At 32.7% G+C, this 24,997-nt stretch overlaps 3 protein-coding genes across 3 annotated transcripts; all 3 read left to right on the top strand.

Moving 5' to 3' along the window:
• Positions 1–1,902: 1,902 nt before the first annotated feature.
• On the top strand, positions 1,903–8,205 carry LOC107011794 (protein FLX-like 2). Its single transcript, XM_015211442.2, has 5 exons — positions 1,903–2,165; positions 3,290–3,872; positions 5,186–5,331; positions 5,427–5,527; positions 7,399–8,205. Exons 2-5 carry the CDS (start codon positions 3,310–3,312, stop codon positions 7,915–7,917), a joined length of 1,329 nt encoding a protein of 442 aa, XP_015066928.1. The 5' UTR covers positions 1,903–2,165; positions 3,290–3,309; the 3' UTR covers positions 7,918–8,205.
• Positions 8,206–10,414: 2,209 nt separating this feature from the next.
• On the top strand, positions 10,415–16,885 carry LOC107009390. Its single transcript, XM_015208716.2, has 8 exons — positions 10,415–10,567; positions 10,691–10,839; positions 11,658–11,791; positions 12,773–12,914; positions 14,086–14,202; positions 14,288–14,857; positions 15,043–15,222; positions 16,412–16,885. The coding sequence occupies exons 1-8, from the start codon at positions 10,531–10,533 to the stop codon at positions 16,586–16,588; spliced, it is 1,506 nt and encodes a 501-aa protein (XP_015064202.1). The 5' UTR covers positions 10,415–10,530; the 3' UTR covers positions 16,589–16,885.
• Positions 16,886–19,300: 2,415 nt separating this feature from the next.
• Positions 19,301–24,943, top strand: LOC107009304 (protein trichome birefringence-like 19). Its single transcript, XM_015208614.2, has 2 exons — positions 19,301–19,990; positions 24,094–24,943. The coding sequence occupies exons 1-2, from the start codon at positions 19,385–19,387 to the stop codon at positions 24,862–24,864; spliced, it is 1,377 nt and encodes a 458-aa protein (XP_015064100.1). The 5' UTR covers positions 19,301–19,384; the 3' UTR covers positions 24,865–24,943.
• Positions 24,944–24,997: the final 54 nt, after the last annotated feature.

The following is a 24,997-nucleotide window of genomic DNA, read 5'->3' as shown; positions in this document are numbered from 1 at the left end:
TTTTTTCAAGTTAGTGCCACGTAAACCGAAAAGGGGTAGATAATTATTTATAAAATAAGTTCAGGGGATAATAGGACTTTAGTATAGTATAAGTGTGTCTCTGGGATTTCAGACATAGGTTGAGGGGGTGCTTGAACATTTTCTACGATCTTATATGCACTGCAACTATATGCAACCCAATCTACCCATATAAAATATAATAATAATAATAAATTCTATATCTACATTATTCATCAAATTTAATTTACATATGCTTCTTTTACCTCGACAATTATGTCGTGCCTTTAGATTGTGCCGACTTTTCGTTGTTCTCCTCTTTCATTTTTTTTCTTTGTCTAACAATTTATTTCTTTACCCTAATTATTATAAGTAACCAATTATAAGAAGTGGTAAAAATGATCCTCTATTAATTTTAATGTTATCTTATTTAACTACCAACTAAATAATTTATTAAAATTACTCCATTAATTCTATAATTATAGTTACCAATAGTCCAAAATACTCATTTAAATTCTATCTAAAGAGTCATTTATGCAATAAGAACTTTACTACTCAAAACGGTCAATCAAGTCATTACACAAACATAAATTATTGTTCTAATATTTTAATTTTTTATAAAAAATTGATCAATCAAAACGACTATTTACAGAAAAAAGATTAATACTTTTCCCGAAAAATTCTCTAAAGAAACATATTTTTCGAAGTAAGCAAATTTTAGAAATTGATCAAATAAGCTATTATTAAAAAAAAAAATCAGTTTAGAAAGTATAATGACATTGTCGCTTCTCCTCTTCTTATTTTCATTTAGCTTTTAATGTGCTTAAATACTACTTTGACTTTAAAACACTTAAAATAAATTAATTCAATAAATTCATTTTTTCTCTTCCGTGCGTACAAAAAATAGAGAGAATGAAGAGAAAATGCATCAATCTCAAACTTAATTTCCATTGATTTTAACTACGAATAATTTAATTAGTAATAATTGAAAATTCAAAATTATTTCGCGATTCAAATTCTATGATTTGAAATTTTAAGATAATGTGTGTCGGTGTAATATACCACAGACGCAACAAATTACAACTGAAATAAAATGAACAAAAAGGAATAAATAAAATTTTTAGAATGAGGCACGAATAACTCACTATTTTTTTAGAGATTCAAGCCAATGCAGCATAATCTACACGGATTGAGAAGTATCACTCTGAACTTGTCCTCTCTAGGATACAATAATCCAACAATGTCATCATACACAACTCAAGAAACTCTGGATTAATTGAAGAGCCCGAAGCTCCACTAAAGAACATTTTCCCTTGGTTATCCGGATTACTCAATTATGAAATTCATTAGATATTTCTGAAGACACGAAAGAAAAAGATAAAATCAATTGATTCTATGATTTCTAAGTTTTTGTAATACTTACATCTAGTACGATAGACTGCTCATTTTTTAATTTCATTTCGAGTATTGAGTATGAATAAATATTTTACAAAAAAGACTACTCCTAAATGAACCCACTTGAGACGATCTAAATTAGTCGAACTAAATGATACAACGATAGCGCTGTTCAAAATCAAACCGTAACTGATAAGTCAATCACAAAATTGACTTATTGATTTATTGATGTTGGATCACCGAATTGACCATTGGTAAATAAATGAAAATTTTATAATTACTTTTTTATCGGTACAGACACGAATTATTCAATTTTTTATTAGATGAACCATTAATCCGTTAAGAATTATCATATTTATTTTTTTTGTTTAAATATTTATGCGTACATACCCTCAAAATTTAGATTTTCTTGTGTCTTACTATAATTTACAATTATTAGCTTATTCGATACCAAAACTATTGATTGACTAGTGAATTAATATATTTGAAATAAGCAGCGTTACAATGTGTTTATTATTTGAAGTTGTTATTCCAGTTTAGTCCCTGTTTCGCCGTTTCAGAAGCAAATCGATAAAAATAAATTCTCAGTTAGCCCTAGTTCTTCTCTGAGCTTAGCTGACTGTAGCTTTATCTTCTTCGTTTCTGCGAGATTTCTGTCGAACCTATTCGTTTATCTTCTCTCTTAGCACTCCAAAAAGGCCCAATTGTTTAGATTGTTCCGATTCGAAAGGGAAGGTGAAGCCCTAATTGAAGCAAGTTCAATTTGTTCAAAGGTAATCTAATTTTGATCCTCAATCCTTATTATTGGATAATCTTTGGTTTTATGTAATTGTACAACTTTTTGGTGTTTTATGTTAATTTGGTTATCCAGTCATGTTTAGTTTAGCTATTGAAAAGTTTAGTTGTAGTTATCATTTACCATTATTAGCTGTCTGGTGTCATTTGAATCGGGAATTATGCTGCACTCATTGCTGCCGTTTTTAGAGTAAAAGAATCTGGTGCAAAGTTGGGTGAAAAATCTGGTGCATTTGAGTGTATTCTGATGGACTCATTCATACTGCGAAGTCTGCTTTTTTGGTAATCAAGGGAAAGACATGAAGATAGAGGTTCTCTACAAAATTAGGGCATGAGGTTTATTGACAGAACTAGTGTTTTTGACTGTGAATAGCCTTTACAGGTTATTGAGAATATATGTAAGAGTGATAAATCAAGGACCAACATAAAGTATCCCCGTATGTTATGGTTATTTTGGTCATTGTCTTGAACAAATTATCAAGGAAAGTGTGAGGACTGTGGTTGAGTTAGTTTGTCTTGTATGAAAGCAATGCTTTATCAATCTGACAACTTGGGATGTTGTGTTTTGCTATTCACATCCAAGGTTCCTTAATGTATTTGAATAGTGCAGTATCTTTGGATGGTTGATCGAACTAATTGCCTTAGCCTTATATACTATGAAACTTGGAGGTATAAAGCTGGTTTTCTCCTGGAAATAGGAAAGGTTTATGAGAAATCAAAGTTGCATATGATTGTGTGGCATAATTTTCTTAAAGTCATAGGAATGTAATAATTTTTCTTGGATAATTGTCTGCTTCGCCTTTTGAAGTGAAGGGGATGTAGCATTTTGACTATTGGGATTTTGGCCTTTGAGTTTTTGATCTGCTAATAGGTCAGAAAATCGAGGGGCAAAGAACAAATGCAATGCCAATCCCTAGAGGAACATTTGATTCCAAGTGCTCCATTTTTTTTCTTTGAAACCATGTGGCAATGCTACTCCTCTTTTGCTGCGTTCTATGATCTCCAACGTATCCTGTGAAACAAGTTTTATGTTTCTTGATTTTATTTGAGGTACTCTTTGGATGCCTTCTATATGTTAAGTAATTGTACTTCTTGTTTACAGGTTCCTGGCACAATCTCTCAATGGGAAGCAAAGGTCGAGGGCCACCTCCCAACATTAGGCGTCCGCCTCCTGGACCCGGCATGATGTATCCTGATTCTTTTGGTCCTCCTATGCATAACCCTCCACCAGTTGATTTCCCCCCTTTTGACAGGCTACCTCCTCCAGAGATTTTGGAACAGAAGATTGGTGCACAACATCTTGAGATGCAAAAACTTACTACAGAAAATCAGAGGCTTGCTGCCACCCATGTAACTTTGAGGCGAGATTTAGCTGCTGCACAACATGAGCTACAAATGTTGCATGTTCAGATAGAAACAGTCAAGGCCAACAGGGAACAAGAGACTAAAGGCCTCAATGATAAAATTTCTAGGATAGAGGCTGAACTTCAAGCTGCTGAATCTATCAAAAAAGAATTGCCGCAAGCACAAGGGGAAGCTCGCACTTTGTTTGCAGCAAGGCAGGATCTTGTTGCTAAAATACAAATGCTGACTCAGGATCTTCAAAGGGCTCACGCTGATGTGCTACATATTCCTCGTTTGCTGGCTGAGTTGGAGAGCCTAAAAAAGGAGTATCAGCAGTGCCGGTAATTCTCTGGTAACTCTCTTTTTTATTGGGATGAAATGCAACTTAACAAGAAAGGGTCTTCTGACGTAATTAGAGTAATGGATGCTCAGAACCTGAAAGGAAAAGTTACCCTTTGTGCTAAGATACATTCATAGTACACTCTCCTTTAGAAACCTTTAAGTGTACACTAATGGTTACTTCCTTTGAAAATTTAACAATGTATATAGTTTAGTATGTGTCTTTTTTCAAAAGTAATGCTCTATGACTCTCTTCTGGGTCTAAATATCTTTAAAGATTAGCAACTTCCAATTAATATGCAGGTTGATTTAGGGACTTCCATTTTTTTTAAAGAAACATCTAAAGCTGTCCATTTTCTGTCTATTAGGTGTGAACATGTATATATTTTCTTGAAACTGGTAAGTAGTGATATTATAGATAAAAACAGCCAGGCACTAAGACAGTGCTTCTGAGTTACTCCCTCCAATTCAATTTGTTTGGCTTGATTCGGAGTACAAGGGTCAAACTAACTAATTTTCGATGTGAATTCGGACATAGAATTTTCAATTCTTTTTGAAATTAAACTTACATATTAGAAACTACATAAAATGAACTATAGGTCGAAAAATAGCTAACTATTGAAATATTTGAAAAAGAACGTGCTCAAAGAAAGAATTCTTTGATTGTCCAAATAGAAATAGTAACTAAGACAAACAAATTGGAAAGGAAGGAGTACATAAACATTATATACAATGGATAATTTCTCTCTCTCCCATGACCTGCTTCACTCCTCCCATCCAGCCCGTTGTGATATGGCTTGCTAAATTTGCACCTTCTTTTTTCAGCCCCAAAGCTAATATTTTATCCACTTGTGCTGCGAATTGGTTCTAATACTAGTTTTCCTCAAAGGATCATGATTCTGATTTACCCATAGGTTTTTCCTCTTACCAAGCCCACATCATAATCATGGATAAGATTCCCTCCACTAAATTGGAATAGAATTGTTCCAGTTGAAAGAAGTGACAAACAAATCATGATGAGGCGAGTATGTGTAGACTGAAGAATCAAATGGATATATAGAGAAACTGTGCAGATCTCTCACTGTAGTGGTCCTACACAAATTTGATTTTAAAGGATTTTACTCAGTATGTGGTCTAGTTCATTTTAAATTTATAGTATGCATTTGAGGTTAAATCATTTAGGGAACACTTCAAGGATATCAGGCTCATAGCTTATAAGCATTGGAGAGGAGAGAGGAAGTAATGTTTGGTAAGGCTTTTCAATGAGTGCTAACTTCTTGTTAACGTTTTTGGTTACCTGTAAATCGGTTGACAGGACTACCTATGAGTGCGAGAGGAAGTTATACAGTGATCATCTTGAATCTCTTCAAGTGATGGAGAAGAACTACATGACTATGTCCAGAGAGGTGGAAAAGCTTAGGGCAGAGTTGGCAAACACTTCTAACGCTGACAGACAAACAGGTAGCTCATCGGTTCAATCACTTCTCTTTTTTTTGGTAATGGCCATAGCAGTTGCTGAAAGTTTTAGTATTACATTTGTTGTAATATATATGTAGGTGGACCTTATGGTGGTTCAACTGGATACAATGAGAATGATGCCACTAATAATTATGCTACTGGGCAAAACATCTATGCAGATGGCTATGGAGTTTATCAGGTTTAATCTGTTATTCTTCATGTATTCGTTAGTTCTACAATGAATCCCTCTGAATCGAGGAAGTTGGAAAGTTTTCTGTGGTTTTAAATGCTACCTTTTTATGCTTCAAGTTCTCTAAATTATATTCGTCAAAATTGAGCTGGTAGATATTGGTACTATGCGTGTGGTCTTTGTGTTCTCTTTTTGAGAAAAAACTATAAGTTTGAAGATAAAAAGAATGGGAGAACAGGGGAAAACAAAGTAAAAGAAGGGGAATAATTGTGAAGTGAAATTTGAATACTTAGTTTACCTACATGGATTTTGACTCTTATTTCTCGGATGAACCTATCCTCTAACATTAGTAACTCTTCTGTTAAGTGCCTTAATAATTGCTGTGGATTCATCACTCATGGATATTTTAGATTAGAATTTCCTTTTCTATTTGAACATTTATTATTCCTAATCAAATAGCCATGTAAATTTGAAGTTTTCCAATAAATGCACTCAGACGTTTCTTGAAACCACGTTATGCCTTTAGAGAGATGATCCAGATCTCTGCGGTAACTCATTTGATTGTTATCTTGAATACTAGAGCTACCTCTTAACCAAATAGTGTAACTCGAAACTTGCTATTGTATTCATTCTTTTGCCCAACTTATTTGGCTGACCAGAAATGTATGGTTCAATTATTTGTAGTCCAATAGCATGAACTACAAAATAAGTGCATAAGAGGAATTGAAGTCGCTTTATCCATAATATTATCATCAAGCACAGAACACCTTAGGAAAATGTCGTTCACCCTTTACAACTGGATTTCCTGTTAGACAGAATTGTAATTTAATAATTTTCTAATGTTTATGAATTTGAAATCAACTAACATTTTTGTTATTAGATCTTTTTCTTATTTGAACTACACATTTAGTCCTAATGTTTAGGATGCCTAGATCAGTTGAAATTTCATTATTTGAATTACATTTACTGTTAACTAAACGAATCATGGCAAATGAGTATTGTTACCTTGAAAGGGATTGAATCCACATCTAAGCGAATTGTACACAGAAGAAGGCCTAAAAATATATTCCTTGGAATAAAGTTCATCCAACTCCAAAAACTCACACTTATTTTTCAAGTTGATGAAACTATTAAATGACGTAAATTTGTCTCCATAAAGGTGAAGGAAATCAGAAATAGTTTATGCATGGTAGTAAGAATCAAATTGTAAAAATGTAAACTTGGAGCAACAATGATACAAAATGTAGTCTGAATTAATTTTCTTTCTTTTTGATTCATTACAACAAATGACTGGTCTATATATTTTAATATTCGTTGAGTCTCCATAATATTAACTCGATATTATTTAATTTTAAATTTTGCACTATAAGCTATAGGTTTTAATCTTTTCATTCCCAATTCCGTAAAAGACCAAAAGTTTCAAATTCTCAATTTTTGTAATTGCACAAATGTTTGAAGATCTTTTGTGTTACTCATTTGTTCTCAGTGTCAAATTGAGAGATTACAACTTTCATAAGATATTCTGTAGAAGTCTCTTAGAAATCACAATAAGCCATTTGTGGACTAATGTGGAGCAGGATTTATTCTTGTATTGAGCTACTAGCTGAATGGAATAAAGATTTATAATTTTCAGGGACTTACTTTTTTGCATAACTCAAAACCACATTATTTAGTACTAAAGAAATTATGTATTCATTAACAGGTACAATGTGCAAAGCGCATACCCAAAAACTACTCAAATATTAAAAGAGGGATTGAACTGTCTTGTTTCACAGAAACTGTGTCTCCTGTCCAAATTCTGGATAAGATGAATGTTCTCCTTTGATATTATTTGTGGCAAGTGCCAAAAGCTGACCTTATCTCTACATTTTACATGGCAGGGTAGAGGCTCCGTACCAACAGGGACTAATGTTGGAGGAGTTCCTGCTGTTGACTCTCCACAAGTTGGAGCTCAGCCTGTGCCTCCGTCAAACAGGCCTCCTTATGATACATCAAATATGTCTGGTTATGATGCACAAAGGGGAATTAGAGGCCCCGCTGGACATGGTTATGAAGCACAAATGGGATCAAGTGGTCCTGGCTATGATGCGCAAAGAGGATCTGGTTTAGCAGCTTATGAAGCTCAGAGGGGGCATGGGTATGATAGGGGACCTGGGTATGATGCTCAGAGGGCAGCGGGTTATGAAGCTTACAGAGGACCTGGCTATGATGCATATGGGGCACCTGTTTATGATCCTAGCAAGGCCTCTAACTATGACGCATCATCCAAAGGCGGTGTTGCAACTCAAGGACAGGTAGCACCTATAGGAAATGCTCCTCCTGGGGCAGCTCCCTCACCAGGTCATGTTGGTCCTGGATATGATGCATCAGCACAAGGTGGAAATCCAGCACGTAGATGATTCCAGCTCCAGTTTTGTGTTATTTCTTGAGGAATACATCTCGAGCATTCACTTCAATTTTACTATTTGCAGTGTCCCTAAAGATCAAATTCACTGCATCAAGTGACTTGATGCTGGTTCATGTAAACGAAGGAAATCTTGCTTCTTGATGAGCTGCGTTGTAGGTTCAAGTTAACCATATTTGACGTTTTTTTAGGAGTCTTAAGATTTCATATCACACATTTGGAAATATTATCTAGTACCAAATTAAAATTGAGGTCATTTTACTTGATGAAAAAGTTCATAGAAGTTTATGGTGTGAGCCTCAAGTCTGCATCGACAGTCGATGCTCTTGTTGAATCATCTTTTAATCTGCCTCGTACATTCTCTTAGGCATTTGATGTGCTCCGTCAAGTCCTCTAGCCTAGGGTAGTCAAAATAAAGACAGGATTCTCTCGTCTTATATACCGTCCTAAAAGTTTAGGTCAAAAAATTGTTATTTATTCATGCAACACATTCGCGCAGCGATCGTTTAGATGCCGATGTCACTATAGTTATAATGACAAAAAAAAAAAAAATACTCACCAATTTAATCATCTACCTGAGGGTGTTATTCTCTTCATACAAGATAAAATCCTCCACCTTGAAGTGTGACCTTTTGGATGTATGGGCATTGCAAAACAAACATAAAAATATGCAAGAAGACAATCTAATATTTCGAATATATGACATGTGATGTCACCATTCATATCGCATTGCATGTAAATTAGAAAACAACAGCATGGAAAAATTAAGGAGAAAATGACATAAATGGTCTCTAAACTATTATGGTAGATTTAAAATAGTTCCTAAACTATATACTCAACGGAAATAGTCCTTTAACTATCTACAGTCTCGTAAAGCTCTGAGTCCTTGTCAAATTTTTATACACACCGTTAACTAATGTCGTAATTCAGCTACTCTCTCTTAATTTTCGTTTTCCCTCTACTTTTCTTCATTGACGCTGCTATTGTAAAGAAAACCTTGTCAAGTTTGGTGTTGTTTTTGTGCAGCTTGGTGATGTTTATTGGTGCGGTTTTTGTGTAGTTTGGCACAGTTTCTGTGCTAATTTTTGTACAGTTTGGTGCTGATTTTTGGTGCTCGAATGCTGCTGTTTGGTGCAAATTTTTGGTAGTCTGATGTAGTAGTAGTTTGATATTGATTTTGTAATGGTTTGAAGCTGCTGTCTTGTGCTGTGTTCTGTACAGTTTGATCATTGATGCTAATTTTTTGGTGTAATTTAATTCAAACTTGCATAAAATAACGACCAACACACCATTATAGTCAGAGGCGGATCTAGGATTTCAAGTTCCTGGTGCCACATTGTTTAAGTATGCAAGTAGGTTGCTTTAATTTTAGGTTACAATCGAGTTATTTTTCTTTTTTCGATTTTTATAAACAAATCGATTAAACATGCATGTTAGTAATATTTTCTTTTAGATACTAATTAAGCAATTCAATGTTTATTTCTTTTTAGGAATTAGTGGCTTTATTCACTAAAACTTTGAGGAAAGAAAAGAATTTTCATACTAAAATTTGAGCTTTTATAAACTATCTAATACTGTTAACTTAATATATCGACTTTATGTGTTGTTGCAAAATATAACAAAAAGAATACAAAATTTAGTTCAGTTAGTCATTCTACTTATCAAGAACGTTGGCGAAGATCGAAAGAACCAACAAATTAAAAGAACTCTAGTAATAATATTCACCATTTTCAAATACTTTTTTTTAAACTACTATTTAAATATATTCTTAATAATATTTATGTCACATTCATAATTCAGTATTCATTAATTGATAAAACAATAAACACGCGACACTCATATCAAAAGATTAATAATTCGTGAAAGAAAAAGTAAAGAAACTTAAGAATCAATTATGGTGAATAAAAGTCAATTCAAATTAATAAATAAATAAGAATGAATGGAAGGAAAAAAAACCTTCACGCATTAATAAAAATGACAAAATAAAAAGAGAAAAAAAGAAACAAAGAAAAAGTTGAATAAAAATGAGAAACAAGAGGAAAAAAGAAATGACAAAATAAAGAGAGAAAAAAAAAAGAAAGAAAAAGTTGAATAAAAATGAGAAACAAGAGAAAAAAAGAAGAAAAAAGCTGAAAGCTTCCAAAAATTAATGTTATTGACGAGGATTGAACCCTCACTATCCGAGTGGCAAATGGGTTGCTTTGCCAATTAGATTATTCACCATGGGTGGCAAAAAAAACATATATTTACTTTGTTATACATATATACATATATATACAAAGTTTCTTTTTTAAGATTAATGGGTGCCATCCATGGATCCGCCCCTGATTATAGTAAGATAATAGAGAAAAGACTTAAACAAAATAAAGGGAAGAAATAATGAGATAATAGAGAAAAGATTGAATTAGAATGCAAGTATTGATTATTTTAGATCTACTATAATAGTTTAGGGACCACTTATTTCATTTTCTCAAAAATTAAGTTTACTAAGGTCTAAGACCATGAGAAACCCGACCCGAAAACATTTTCCTACTTTTATTCAAAACCCCGCGGCATACAAATCGACAAATTCAAAAATTTCCCATTCCCGGCAACTTGCAGAGCTTCCATGGATGAGGAAGAGGCGAATCGACGGCATAATAAAGGTAAAATCACATTCTGTGCTTTGCGGAACAACATTATCTGATATATAGGGTTTAATTTTAGGTGTTTCATCGTTTTATCCGGTAGACAATATTTCTGAATTTCATATTCTTTTTGCTACTCAGAGCGCCGGCCTTTACCTATCCGAGGCATGGAATCGGTGATTGCTACAGTCAGTGGATACCACGGTACCGAGAGATTTAATCTTATCAAGTTGATCGATAAGAGTGGTGCAAGTTATGTCGGTTCAATGAACCAGTCGATCACTCATTTGGTATGTCAGGATTTCACTATTCGAATTCAATTATAATCCTGGAAATTTCATAATGTTACTCTCTTTGTTATGTAAAATACTTGAAATTCTATTAGACTCTGCAAAGAATTGAACAAAGCATGTTATATATCATTAATAGTAGAACACAACATAGCATTTTGGATAAATAAATCGCGACACTGAAATCCCAAAAATGGGGGAAGTGGACGGTCTAATGGGAAAGAAGCCACAATTACAACCTTGGTGTCACTAAACTAATCTCAGTGACTATTGTTGCCTGATGTGGTCCTTCACTATATGTGAGCTCAACCATCTTTAAAATAAATCCAGTTATGAGTATAATCTGCCTAAGTTGATTTTTTGTGCTAAACCTAGATCTTTGGTGGTTTTGTTCACCTTGCAAGATTCCACAAACAAAGCCATCTATGGAGATTATTCAGAGAACAGTTTCTATATGGTCAAAGGTTCTGCCAATTGGAGTATAAGAAATATCACTAAGTTTCTGCTGCCCCACCTTCAATTATCGGGTCCTTTGAGTATTTAACATTCAATTTATTTTCTATAAATTCTGTATTTTCTGCCTTAGCTGCGCCAAGCCTTCACTTTTGATGCCGCACTCATGTCGGATTTTCCAAAAATATACACTACTTTTGGCGAATCTGACACACACCTGTTGACATTTTTGAAAACGTCTAGCAATATAGTTCAATTTCTGCCACCATAACGTTAGAGCCAGTCTTTGGGATAATGCTAAAAGCTAGAGAAGTTGTTTGGTGAATCCATATAGTGTTAATGTGTGTGCTGCTCCTATTGGTTAGGTGTGTTGGAGATTTGAAGGGAAGAAATATGAGCTTGCAAAAAAGTTCAAAATGTCAATAATCAACCATAAGTGGGTTGAAGATTGTATTAAGGAAGGAAGACGTCTTCCGGAGGCTCCCTACACATTTCAGTGGTATACTCCCTCCATTCCACTTTTCTTGGCGCTATTTTCTTATTAGTCCATGCCAATAAGAATGGAACATTCCTATATTTCCTTATTGAAGTAGCTTTTGTAGCCATACTGATTTTATGACATGTTTAATACCACAAGTTCCTAAAGTTTTACAGCCACACAAGTGTCAAAAGCCTTTCTTGTTTTATTAAACTTTGTGCCAAGTCAAATTATAACAAACACAATGAAATGGAGGAAGTTTAAATACTGGCTTACTGGTTAGTGCAATGTTTTTTTTTGTTTTAAAGATTCTCATGGTTTGTATAGCTAGTGTTTATTTTGCCAGGCTAACTTATTTGGACTGGACTTGACCTTTGGTGCCTATTGCAGAAGGGTTTTCCTCATACAAATGCAGCCCCCCTCAGCTGGAGAGAACTAGATAAAATAATATGGAACTTTGATGGAAAAAACATTCTTTTTTCTCTGAAATCTAGAATTACTGTCTGACATTTCTGCTGATGCTGTTTACTTGATGAGATCTTTATGCTTCTGGTGCCTACTGGCACAAATCTTACTGTTTAGTCATCTAATGGCTATGAATCAAGAAAAGACAAAAAATTAGCTAATCAATATTTTTTGCGCTTATAAAAATTCTGAAGAGAAAATGCATATGCATGACTGCATTATCCTTTGAGCCTTCTCTCAAAATATCTAGCCGTAGTATTATTTCTTTCATTCTTCTCATAACAACAAATTTATCTTTTATCACAATAGTTTTATTTCTTACTTCTGAAGTACATAAGTCATGGACCGAAATGTCTTAGAATTTATTAATCAACATTTAATTTATTAGCAGAATGTAGCAGTTTCTTTCTTTGTGACTGCCTGTCTGATAGCTGCTGTATTGCTCATTTGGAATTTGGTTGTATAGCTTGCTTAGTATCAATTATATCTTCATTTCTGTCCCTGGAATCTAATTTCTTGGCATTCAATTGTTTTCAGTGGACAAGACGTGGGGCCGTTAATGTTGGATAGTACACTTCTTATAGAAACCATACAATTGAATCTCTCCAAGAAACCAGCTATTCATATTGAATCTGAAGAGGATTTCAACTCTTGGACGGATTCAACTTTGTTAAAAGAGGTGCATTCATTTTTCATCAATGCTCTTTATCATTTTCAAAAATAGATCTTGCACTTCAAAGAGGTAGTTCAAATTGCATTTGTTTAACAGTTCAAGCTCAAAGATGTGCCTTCGGGTTGACAAATGATTCACATTAGCCTGCTCTTCCTGGATTTTAGAATCAATTTTTTCAGTGCAAACTTCATCCTTTAGCTAAATTTTGTCTAGGACAATTTTTATCTATGCACGTCGTAAATGTTGCATGCCTTGGGCCCTTGGCTAGTTATTATGCAATCTGGGTCATTTTTAAAAAAGAGTTGGTGCAATGTAGGTTAGAAGTTGATCATGCACCATCAGCACTACAGTATGTGCGAGTTTGAAATCTCTTGTGTGGTTCTGATTTGAATACATATCTCAATGTGCCGTGAACTGCGAGGCTCTTTCAGTGAAACTGGTGAGAATTAACAAATGCAGTGATCAAATAATGTAGGTAGGGGTGTCAACAACTTAACCAGATTATAACAAAGGGCTATGTAATATCTAAAACGAGATCGGTCTAGTGGTAGCAGCTCTACATGTTTTGTTAACTGTGTACTAACTCCTTAAAAGCACCTTTACATTTTTTGAGTGGCAGTTTTCTGAAATATTATCTGCTTTTCGTTTCTCCAACTATCTTGATGGTTTTCTTGCTCAGAACATTATATTTTGGTGTTCACCTGGCTGATTACATCTTTCTGTTGCTTTAGCATTTTCATGTAAAATAGATTTGTGTTTCTGAATAGAGATATTCTTTTCTTTGTTCCATCTATTTCAATTGACTCATACAATTTTCAACTTTGGTCTGATTGAGCAGTAGACAAAAACTTCACTTTCTTCTTTCAGTAAAAAGAGCTGAAGATCAGTCGCAAATCAATAGTAAAAAGTAATGGAAGAATTACATTAAATTTGCACCTGAGATTTAGGTAATTTAGGGAAACAACACATTGATTCAGTTTAAATCAAGTGTGCATGTTTACTCTTACATTTGCATTCCCAATTTATAATATTTTTTGTTTAGAATGTTCGTTCAAACATCTCTATGTCTCTAAGTATTGGATATATATTATACTGCAAAATGTGTGCTGAGACACATCTATATAAAAGATCTACAAAAAAAAAGCTTCATTTCTTGCTTGTATGCTACTGGCTGCAGAATTTATTTCCTGAGATGGGTAAATACAAGGATAGACGAAGGAGGAAATCAAATGTCAATATTAAAAATAAGGATTGTTCCGATGAACACTCTTTACAAGGCTCACATAGGATAGAGGTAATAACATTCAGACTGTGATTATTTATTCCATTACTTTGAAACTTTAGTTGATACTCTTCTTTTCCTAATGTTTTTCGTGTAGATTGAAGATTTGAATTTGGCCTCTTCTGCTTCCCATAAATCCAATAAGAGAAGTTCTGAATTTTGTGAAACTTCTCGCAGAAGTCGTAGATTGATGAAGAAGAACATTAGTGGGGATCTTCTGGAGATTACTTCGGGTTCAGGGAAACATAGTCTCCAAATACAAGCTCGTCAGGAACTTGAAACTTCAGCACAATTTTACAACTTGGATGTTGAAATGCCAGAAATCTCTGTGAACAACCGGCATGGATCTGGTTTTAGCTGCTATCAGTCGGAGCCAATTAGAATAGACCTGGATGGTATTGAGGAAACTGAAGTTAACAGACCTCTTGATAGTGGTAATCAGAATTTACAAACAGAAAGTGCTTCCTCCGATCTTACTGGAAACCGACAAGAGCCATGCCCAGCTATTGATGAGGTCCAAAATGAGCCTGATAATACTTGCAAAGCGTCTACATCAACCACATTATCCTGTGTCATATGTTGGACAGACTTCAGTTCATCCAGGGGGGTGCTTCCCTGTGGTCATCGTTTTTGTTTCTCATGCATCCAGACGTGGGCCAATCATATGGTAAATCTTCCCATCTGTCTTTTCAATGTCTTGTGGAAGTTTCCTTTTCTATTCACTTCCAATTTTCGCATGTCATCGTGATGAGATGTATAATTTTATTTATGCATGCAAGTGAAACTTGTGATTTCTTGGGTTTTTCTTTTTGTTTCAATTAATATCTACCTTTCATAATGCCCTCATCGTAGGCATCAAGCAGAAAAGTATCAACATGCCCTTTGTGCAAGGCTAGTTTTGTTGCCATTAGAAAGGTTGATGATGCAATTCCTGCTGATCAAAAGATATACACCCAAACTATTCCCGAGCAGAATCCAGAAATGGACATATATATACTTCCTGAGGGTGTAACACCAAGGTTGCCTTCAAATGTAAGTTCAATGACAGTTTCCATTCTATTTTGTTATGTGGAGAACATCACCTCCTGTTTGTTTGTTCTGTACATTGATGTGAATATCTATATCTCATCATTGTCACTAACTAACATGTATTACCATACTATTGGATACCTTTTCTGCATCCGTGGGCCTTCTCTTCCTACAGGTGCAGGCAAAGGTCACATTTGAAGTATTATTTAACTGCCTTGAGTCGGATGCCTGAATAGCCTTAATATTTCCCTATTTGGTGTAATGAGTGTGACTGGGACATTGAGTTGCCTGTATCATGCTATTCAGTTTTATAGATCAAAGTAGGTATCTTACTTCCACTACTTCTGATGCTCATCTTATTCTTCAATTTAGTATTAAGAGTTGCCCTCGTACTGTTCTTGAAGCATGGTTACTTGTAGGCATACCTGTCCACAACCAACTTAGAGCTATTCCCCTTGGCACTGTTGACTTTTCAGAAACCAGTAATTTTAGAAAACAATTTTAACAGTTGAAAACTTTTATCCAGTTAATATAGGTTGAGGCCAAAGATGGTAGGTTAAAGTATATAACAACATACCCAGAATAAATCCACAAGTGGGGTCTAGGGAGGGTAGGATGTACACAGACCTTACCCTTTTATGGGATAGAGAGATTGTTTCTGATAAACCTTTGGCTCAAAAGAAGTGTAATCAAAGCAGGATATAAAGGAAATAATGACTGCAAACTAGCAAGAACACAAAGCAAATGAAGGAGGTTAAAGTATCTCACTTGAAATTATGGAACGAGATCTGCACTGAATGTTGGTGCTGACACCTGCTTTGAGTTCCATATGTATTTGTCATTATCCATCCTTAATGGCTTTTGTGGTTAAAATCTCCTAATAAAAAGAGTAACAAAGTGATACATCAAAAAGCTGCCCTTTTAGGCTAGTCTGGGTAGAATTGAACAGCAAAACAGCTCTGTTATTTATTTCAATATGCGATACAGCCGTATGATAACACTGTTGAGTAATTTGTGTCAATGTGTTATTTATTCTGCATGTTCTAATGATTTGCCTGAGTTGCTTTAACGTTTTTGCTAAAACTCGTGTCTATCCAAACATTCATGAAGAAGAGAAGAACAGGGGTGCATCTTGCGTTTCAGTTTCCTGAGCTCAATTTTTTTTTTGTTTTTGTTATTTTGGTTTATGTAGTCATCAAGAACTCCAGTCTGTTGTCAATGCTCTTGTCGAGAACCAGAGGACCTACTAGTCAAATGCCATCTATGCGAGACTCTCTGTATCCATTCCTATTGTCTGGATCCTCCATTGTTTCCATGGACATGCACGCACTGCAAGGATCTACAAAGGCTTTACCGTCGTAACTGGTAATTTGCTTGCTTGGGGGTATGCACATGCCATAAGCTGATCTTAGAACTAGAAGCTACCATATGAAAAAAGAAGAGGAAAACCAAGGTGTCAACCTCCCCCCCCCCCTTGGGATGTACATGGATAGGTTGACTTCTGGAGATGTATGACATGCTTTGTCCACTTATAACAGTACAAACTATATAGAAATCATTCGATGGACAAAGCTCCTAAGCTAAGACTTCATTTTTATGATTTACAACATTTTTCTCTCCTGAGGTCTAATACTAAAAACTTTAGTCGTTTGCTCATGATATTAAACTCTTGCTTTTCTGCACAATGATCGAACCATGTTATTATTCTGAAGCTAATTTCATCAAATAATCAGCAGATTACTATAGGCTCCTACAGGCTGCAGGCAGCATGCAGTGTATGGTAAGTAAATCATTTTTTTCCATAAGTTGGTTTCTCTATCATTTTCTTTAAACTTGAGAAACTTTGACAAAATATTTCACTGTCTACAATATATTCCTGTACCTAGTCAATCAATTAACTAATTAGGATTCGCCTTTTGAATCTTTTCTATCTGTGTTGCTTTACATTTCATTATTAATTTGTCTTTTTAAGATTATTAGATGTGTTCATAAACTTTGACTCTTTGTAAGCCTTCTATTTAGCCGTATATGGAACAGTCTACATTTGTTTATGATCTCATTAAGTTCGCATGATTTGAAGGATATATTTTCCTGAATTTTGAGATACAATAAATTTTATGAGGCAATTGAACTTTGTGGTTTTGGGAAAGACCAATCGGATATGATGTGGTTAAGTGATAAATATATTTGAAGTTTTTAATAACTGACATTTCGGTGAGTAATTTGCGCCATAAGATTTTGTTAGTTACCTGTAGAAGAAGAACCGACTAGTTGAGTAAATACCAATTTGAGAAATTCATCGTTATTCTATCACTTAATAGCAAAATGATGATTTTTTTGGCAACATAATTTGTTTGTCACTCATTCTTACTTTTTTTTGTTAGTAGTGAACTAAAGGAATACAATATGAATGAGTAGTTAGATTTAATCAGGAAGTTGAATAATGTTTATACTATCAACACAATTTAATTGAACTTAGAAAATTATTTCTCTATTTTCCATGTTTTATTTATGAGAAATGATCTATAATTATAGATAAAAGCAATCAATATATATAAATTAAATCAAACCAATTTAATAAAGTTGTGATATGTACTGACTGGACCACGACCAGATGGCTCTTCACTGAAAAACAAAAATCCCTCCAATTGTCTCTTTTGTTAATTATTCTCTCTTTCATTATCTTCACCCAAATTTGTTGAAGGAATTGATTGGTTAGACAGAAAAGAAAAAATTCAAATTTATAAATATTCTAAAAAATCATACTATCTTTATTATATTCTGCTTTCTTCTTTTGAATCTTCCTTTTTATTTAGATCTCTAGGAAGATCTACGGCTGAGATACAAAGTTAAAACATATTATAATATAGTGTTAATGAATCAGAATTCCAATTATTATAGAATAACTATATGGTTATAAAGTTGGACCACCTTTACTTCCCTGTTAGTTGAGATTTCTATTTAGTTTCATCACAGAAAGTAATGCTTACTTTCTTTTATACATATTTAATTCTTACTTGTGATGAATAATAATGAAATAATAGGAGTAATTTTTCCTATTTAAATATGCAGAAGGAAAAGACTTTGTCCAACCCAAAAGATGAAAAAAGAGCATGATCTGAATGCCCAACACCTTTTGGATTGTGCTTTTTAGTGAGCCCTACGTTTCATATGACTCTTTCCTTTAATTTTGTCATATCTTACAAAATAACGAGGAAGCAATAATTTTTTGAATAACTAAATTTTCAAAATTAGGAAATACTTAACCATATGTATAGTTCGATCAATTAATTTGTAAAATAGGTATATAAATGGTTAAAGTATATATTTACCTTGGATTCACAGTTCAAACTATTTACCGAATTGTTCCTTGTTTTATTCATTGACCATTGCTTCTTCATCCATGATATCATCATATATATATATATATATATACACACTCTAATAATATCTATATACTCTGATGATATCAAACACAGTCTTTTCATTGAAACATTGCATGTTCCTCCTTGATGCTATTAGAGTAATTTCACTGAAGAAATGTTTCTTCCTCTTTGATACAATCAATATATACACACACTCTGATGATATTAAACAGTCTACACACATTAGTAGTTAAAAAAATAGGAATAATTACTTGGATGAATGTCTTTTAATAAATAATTACTGATTTTAGCGATACTTTTTATTTATTATCATTTATAGCTAGCAATATTATGTTAAATCTGCAATATGTATTAAAAGTGAATTAAGTACACAATATATATGTATTATAATTAATTTTAAAAATATATTATGTTTATTTCGTAAGTAGTTGACACATTGTATTATAAGTGTATTAAAATGTGTGATAAATTTATTATCTATTAATAAGACTTGTATTATATGTGAATGATCAATTATTTTTTAATGTGAATTTTTTTTATTGCTATAAATGATAAATATTTTTTATTTGTAGTATATTTATGTAAGTTTTTCTTAAAAATAAAGGAAGGAAGGACGGCAATACGAATTTCCTCATGTCTTACTTAAGTCTAATTTTACACATGGCCATAATTTGTTTATTTAATTTAGCATATTAGTAACTTTAAAAGTTCCTTTTTTCTTCATTCACAAGTCCACATCTCCTTTTCTTCTTCAACCTTCTCTCCCTCTTTCTTTCTCCATGAATTTCCAAGATCTTGATCATTCATTAGGTAAACTACAAACAAGAAAGAAAAATGCTACAAAAATTGCCCCCTTCGTCGCCCTCGCCATCTTGTTCACTCTCATCCCTATATACTATCCTTCTATGCATCCTAAAAAACTCTCACAAGTTCTTTCTTCTTCTTCATTGGTACCACTTCCTGATTCTAACACACAACACCTATCCAACAATAGTAATAGTAGTAGTAGTAGTAGTAGTACAACACAACAAATTAACGTGACCAAAAGTGATGGTGATCATGTCTCTGTGGCGCCTCAACAAGCAAGGATTATTAATAGTACTGATGAAAAATGTGATTTATTTTCGGGGGAATGGGTAGAAAATCAAGAAGCTCCATATTATACAAATATGACATGTTTTACAATTCAAGAACATCAAAATTGTATGAAATATGGTAGGCCTGATACTGATTTCTTGAAGTGGAAATGGAAGCCTGATGGATGTGAGCTGCCTATATTTGATGCACATCAATTTCTTGAACTTGTTAGGGGAAAATCATTGGCCTTTGTTGGAGATTCAGTTGCAAGAAATCATATGCAATCATTGATATGCCTATTGTCTAAGGTAATTTCTCATTAACAATATCTTTTTGTCATGTAGAGGGTATTTTTTTTGTTTTTGTGCGTGTGTGGGGTGGGATGATGAGGTAGGTAAGTGAGACCGGCTACCAGCGAGACTATTGATGGAGTGGTAAGTACTCCTTCGTGCTTAATCAGAGTCTCGAATTCGAATCTATGACTCTATTAAAAAATGCTTTACTCCAATGTGAAATTGAATGGCTATCAGCGAGGGTCGTGACGGAGTGATAAGTACTCCTTCATGCTTAATCAGAGTCTCGAATTCAAATTTATGACTCAAGAAAATGCTTTACTCCAATTGAATTTAATTGGAATTTAATATGAGTATCAGACACTGGATAAAAAAAAACAAAAAGGGAGGCCGGCTGATCAATTTACTATTCCCTCTATTTGGTTTGGTCTAATATGTAGATTTTTTAATGTTAAACATCCTTTTTTGATCTTTAATCAATGGTGGAATTGAGGGCAAGAAAGGTTAATTGGATTTCCTTCACCTAAAACGTATATTGCAAAAGTAGGGTCTGAGTAAAAGTTTTTATAATATGAATTGTTGATATTCTCAATAATGTGAGATACTATTTGCTAGAGTACGGAGCCTAAAGGGTACAAAATATTAACAAAAATTTTAAAACGGTATATAAAATTTTATATTAACCAAAACGGCAAAATCGCTGCATCAACAGCGATTTACTTCCCCGAAAAAAGCAAAATCGCTGCCTCGGCAGCGATTTTGCAAAATGTGAATTTTTTTTAAAAAAAAATGAAATCGCTACCTACGCAGCGATTTTAATTTATTTTAAAAAAAAGTCGCTGCCTAGGCAGCGACTTATAAATTTTAATTTTTTTATTTAAGGAAAATCGCTGCCTAGGCAGCAATTTTTAAAAAAAAAGAATTTTTTTTTTTAAAATGCGGAAGTCGCTGCCCAGGCAGCGACTTTTAGAAAAGAAAATTTTTGAAATATGCAAAGTCGCTGCCTGGGAGCGACTTGTATAATTTTTTTTTTTTTTTAATTTTTAAATTTTTTTCTTTAAAAAAATGTGGAAACAATGTGGAAATTTAAAAAAAAAAAAGATTTTTTTAAAGCAACAATTTTATAAGATAAAAAAAAGTTATAATGTTTTTTTTATAAAATCGCTACTTTAAATTTTATTTTTTTAAAAAAATTATTTGTGGAAGCGATTTACATATATTTTTTAAAAAAAATTATAAATCGCTGCGTAGGCAGCGATTTAATAAATTTATAAATTGGTTAATATTTTTGGAAAATCGCAGCGATTTTCATATTTTAAAAAAAATTATAAATTTTTTAAATCGCTGCCTACGCAGCGATTTATAATTTTTTTTAAAAAATATGTAAATCGCTCAGCGAATTTATAATTTTTTTTAAAAATATGAAAATCGCTGCGATTTTCCACAAATAATTATTTTAAAAAAATAAAATTTAAAGTAGCAATTTTATAAAAAGAATATTATAACTTTTTTTTATCTTATAAAATTGCTGCTTTAAAAAGAATTTTTTTTAAAAAAAATTTCCACATTGTTTCCACATTTATTTTAAGAAAAAAAATTAAAAATTTAAAAAAAATAAATTATACAAGTCGCTGCCTGGGCGGCGACTTGCACATTTCAAATTTTTTTTTTTTATAAAAGTCGCTGCCCAGGCAGCGACTTCCACATTTTTAAAAAAAAAGAATTCTTTTTTTAAAAATCGCTGTCTAGGTAGCGATTTCATTTTTTTTAAAAAAAAAATTCACATTTTGCAAAATCGCTGCCTCTGCAGCGATTTTGCTTTTTCCGGGGAAGTAAATCGCTGTTGATGCAGCGATTTTGCCGTTTTGGTTAATATAAAATTTTATATACCGTTTTAGAATTTTTATTAATATTTTGTACCCTTTAGGCTCCGTACTCCTATTTGCTACAACATTTAAGAGATTTTTGTTTTAAAAGAATTTACTCAAATTATTTTAGTATTTTTGTGTGATTATATTAAGTGCTTGTGTAAATGAATTTTAAAGTCAAACTGTTTTTAAATATAAAAATCTAATATTTTTTTATGTGACCGACTAAAAAATTTGGGGCATAAGGAGTACAAGAAAGTTAATAGTGTACTAACAAAAGTTGTTCACGAATTAATTTAAATCACGTATTCTAGCTAAGTACTTGAATTTTTTTTGCATCATGTTATTAGAATTGTCAGCACGCCATTATTCTTAATTATAAAAAAAAACATAAATTTTCAATGAGATTTCTATCGTAAACATAAATAATCATGAAAATATTTGTGATTTAGAAACTTACGATTTACTTTTAAGTATATATTAGCATTTTAAAAATAATTTAGTGACAAATCAAACGCCCCTTTGAATTTCTTTTAAATAAATTCCACTTTTTGGTGTGTATAAATCTTTGAATTACTCTTCTTCGCTGACTTTAAATTTTTTTTTGACATAATTTCAGTTTCCACATGTAAAAAGGGTTTGATAATATTCTAATTCATGTTAATTAGATCTAAAATTAATTTCCACGTGATTGGATCTTTTAATAAAAAAAATATACTTATAATAGTCTAAATAATTAGAAAGTCACCTCTACATTCAAATTTGGTGAACTCTAGATTTGGTTGACTTTTCATTTATTTATCCTAGTTTTTTTTTTTTTTTGCATTAATAAATCAAAAATTAGAAATTCAATTATGAAAGAAAAAACAACATAATTGTTTTTAAAGGATTATAAAAAGTCTATACTAATGTAAGATTTGGAAATAATTTTTTCTTGATGAATATTTTGGGGGGAAAAAAGGCATTTTTATGCTTCTTCCACTAGTAATATTATATATTACTAACACGTTTATTTAATTTTTCTAAAAATCAAAGATCCAATTGGGTCATCTAGAACGTTTTACTTTCTAGCTTCCACGTTTTTTCCACTAACATTGACTCGAAATTTTAAAAATAAAAAATAGCATATTATAACTATTTAATTAGCTTAAGAACAAACCAACAAGTTAACAACTGCTTCACTAGCTAATTAACACCTAATCAATTAACAGTATCTTATAATCTACGTACTAATTAATGATTCACTTATTATTTTGGTGAAGTGTTCTCTTAACGTTTTCACTTTTTAATTACTAGACTAAAAATTGTCATTTGTAATTTTTAAGTTTATTGTCCTAATTACCTTTAGTTGGAAATGGACATTTAGTTTGTTACTTCTAATGAAGTGGAACTTGTTGCTTAATTCAAATTTATAGGTCATCGCATAAAATGTGAATATTGTCCAAAATCATATAAATAAGGAGACAATCGTTCACATTGTGAACCAACATGAGACTCTTAATACCTAACTATATACCTACCTGTCAAGATTTGAAATCCCGAATACACGATAATAACAATGGATACAAGAAAAATGGTTAGGTTTTTCAACTTACTATAATTATCAAAACAATCACATATCAAAAAATTTGGAAACACAAAAAATACCCCCATTTTAAATCATATTGTTGGCTACATTAGTTGTGGTAGGAGTAAAGGGTTGATGTCCAAATCAACTAGTTGTCCACTGCTAACTCTATATATATTCGATTTTGATTTTGATATGTATTGACAACTCTACTTGTGATGTATAATAAAGTGGTCCTTTTTTGTTTGTCTATATTATATTACAATATGTTACAAAATCATATTCAATTTAGTGGTATAGGGGTGAAGTTTTGTCTTGTCGTGCATAGGTTTAGCCGTTTAGGCTTGTTGGTGTATATTGTAATACTAATCGCACCCTTATACTTTTTGGTTATGTATTATATTTTGATTATCATATTATTTTGTCGTTGTTATTGTTTCTTTTGCTTTTCTTATTAGCGGTTATACTTTCTTCATTATTTTCTTTATCTTTTACTTGAATTTCATGTACTTGAGTGAGGGTCTTTCGTAAATAGTCTTTGTACCTCTTCGAGATTTCCAATCTATCCTCTTCATACTGCATTTAGTGGGATTTCACAAAATATGTTATTGTTATTATATTATTGTTTATCCACCCTTATCATAATAATGCATTAAATACTATGTTGTAATTTTTGGTTTCAGGTTGTATATCCCATAGATGTTTCAAATTCAACAGACCAAGACAATAGACGTTGGGAATATAGAGAATACAACTTCAACATGTCCATATTTTGGGCACCTTATTTGATAAAAGCAAATAAAACCGAGCCCAATAACATATATCAACCTTTTAATTTATATCTAGATGAACCTGATGAATCTTGGAGCACCAAAATCCAAGATTTCGATTATGTAATCATCTCATCTGGTCATTGGTTTTCTCGTCCAACTATGTTCTACTTAAACCACACCCTAGTTGGCTGCCTTTTCTGCTCGCAACCCAATGTTACCCAAATGACATCATTTTTCAGCTACCAAAAGGCCTTTCACACGGCTTTTCGAACTATTAATAGTTTGGAAAATTATAAGGGTGTGACATTTCTGAGGACATTTGCCCCGTCTCATTTTGAAGACGGGGTTTGGGATAAAGGAGGAGATTGTGTTAGGAAAACCCCATTTAAGAGGAATGAAAAGGTGTTGGAGGATTATAGCTTGGAGTTTTACAAGATTCAATTGCAAGAACTTACAATTGCTCAAAAAGAAGGGAAAATGAGAAATTTGAAATTTAGGTTATTTGATGCAACACAAGCAATGTTGTTGAGACCAGATGGTCATCCTAGTAAATATGGACATTGGCCCAAACCAAATGTTACATTTTCAAATGATTGTGTTCATTGGTGTTTACCAGGCCCAATTGATGTGTGGAATGATTTCTTACTTGAACTTATGAAAAGGGAGGAAAGTCATAGATAATATTTTATTATCTTTTTTATTTGCCATTTTTTCTAAAGGAAGACTTTTTTTTTTATATAATTATTGTTCACAATTGTTAGTTTGTTTGTTGTGGTACAGAAAGGGGGTAATTTCCCTACAAAGAAGGGAAAAA

The sequence above is a fragment of the Solanum pennellii genome, chromosome 2 (genome assembly GCF_001406875.1).
Source record: "Solanum pennellii chromosome 2, SPENNV200".
Taxonomy (NCBI): domain Eukaryota; kingdom Viridiplantae; phylum Streptophyta; class Magnoliopsida; order Solanales; family Solanaceae; genus Solanum; species Solanum pennellii.
The sequence above is the reverse complement of the archived record's forward strand: the minus strand, read 5'-3'. Positions and strand labels throughout refer to the sequence as shown.

Coding starts and splice junctions, on each gene's coding strand:
- LOC107011794 (XM_015211442.2), top strand. CDS start 3,310: ATGGGAAGCAAAGGTCGAGGGCCACCTCCCAACATTAGGCGTCCGCCT. Junction 3,873..5,185: donor AAGGAGTATCAGCAGTGCCG/GTAATTCTCTGG, acceptor ATCGGTTGACAG/GACTACCTATGAGTGCGAGA. Junction 5,332..5,426: donor TAACGCTGACAGACAAACAG/GTAGCTCATCGG, acceptor ATATATATGTAG/GTGGACCTTATGGTGGTTCA.
- LOC107009304 (XM_015208614.2), top strand. CDS start 19,385: ATGAATTTCCAAGATCTTGATCATTCATTAGGTAAACTACAAACAAGA. Junction 19,991..24,093: donor TGATATGCCTATTGTCTAAG/GTAATTTCTCAT, acceptor TTTTGGTTTCAG/GTTGTATATCCCATAGATGT.
- LOC107009390 (XM_015208716.2), top strand. CDS start 10,531: ATGGATGAGGAAGAGGCGAATCGACGGCATAATAAAG. Junction 10,840..11,657: donor ACCAGTCGATCACTCATTTG/GTATGTCAGGAT, acceptor CCTATTGGTTAG/GTGTGTTGGAGATTTGAAGG. Junction 14,858..15,042: donor AGACGTGGGCCAATCATATG/GTAAATCTTCCC, acceptor CCCTCATCGTAG/GCATCAAGCAGAAAAGTATC.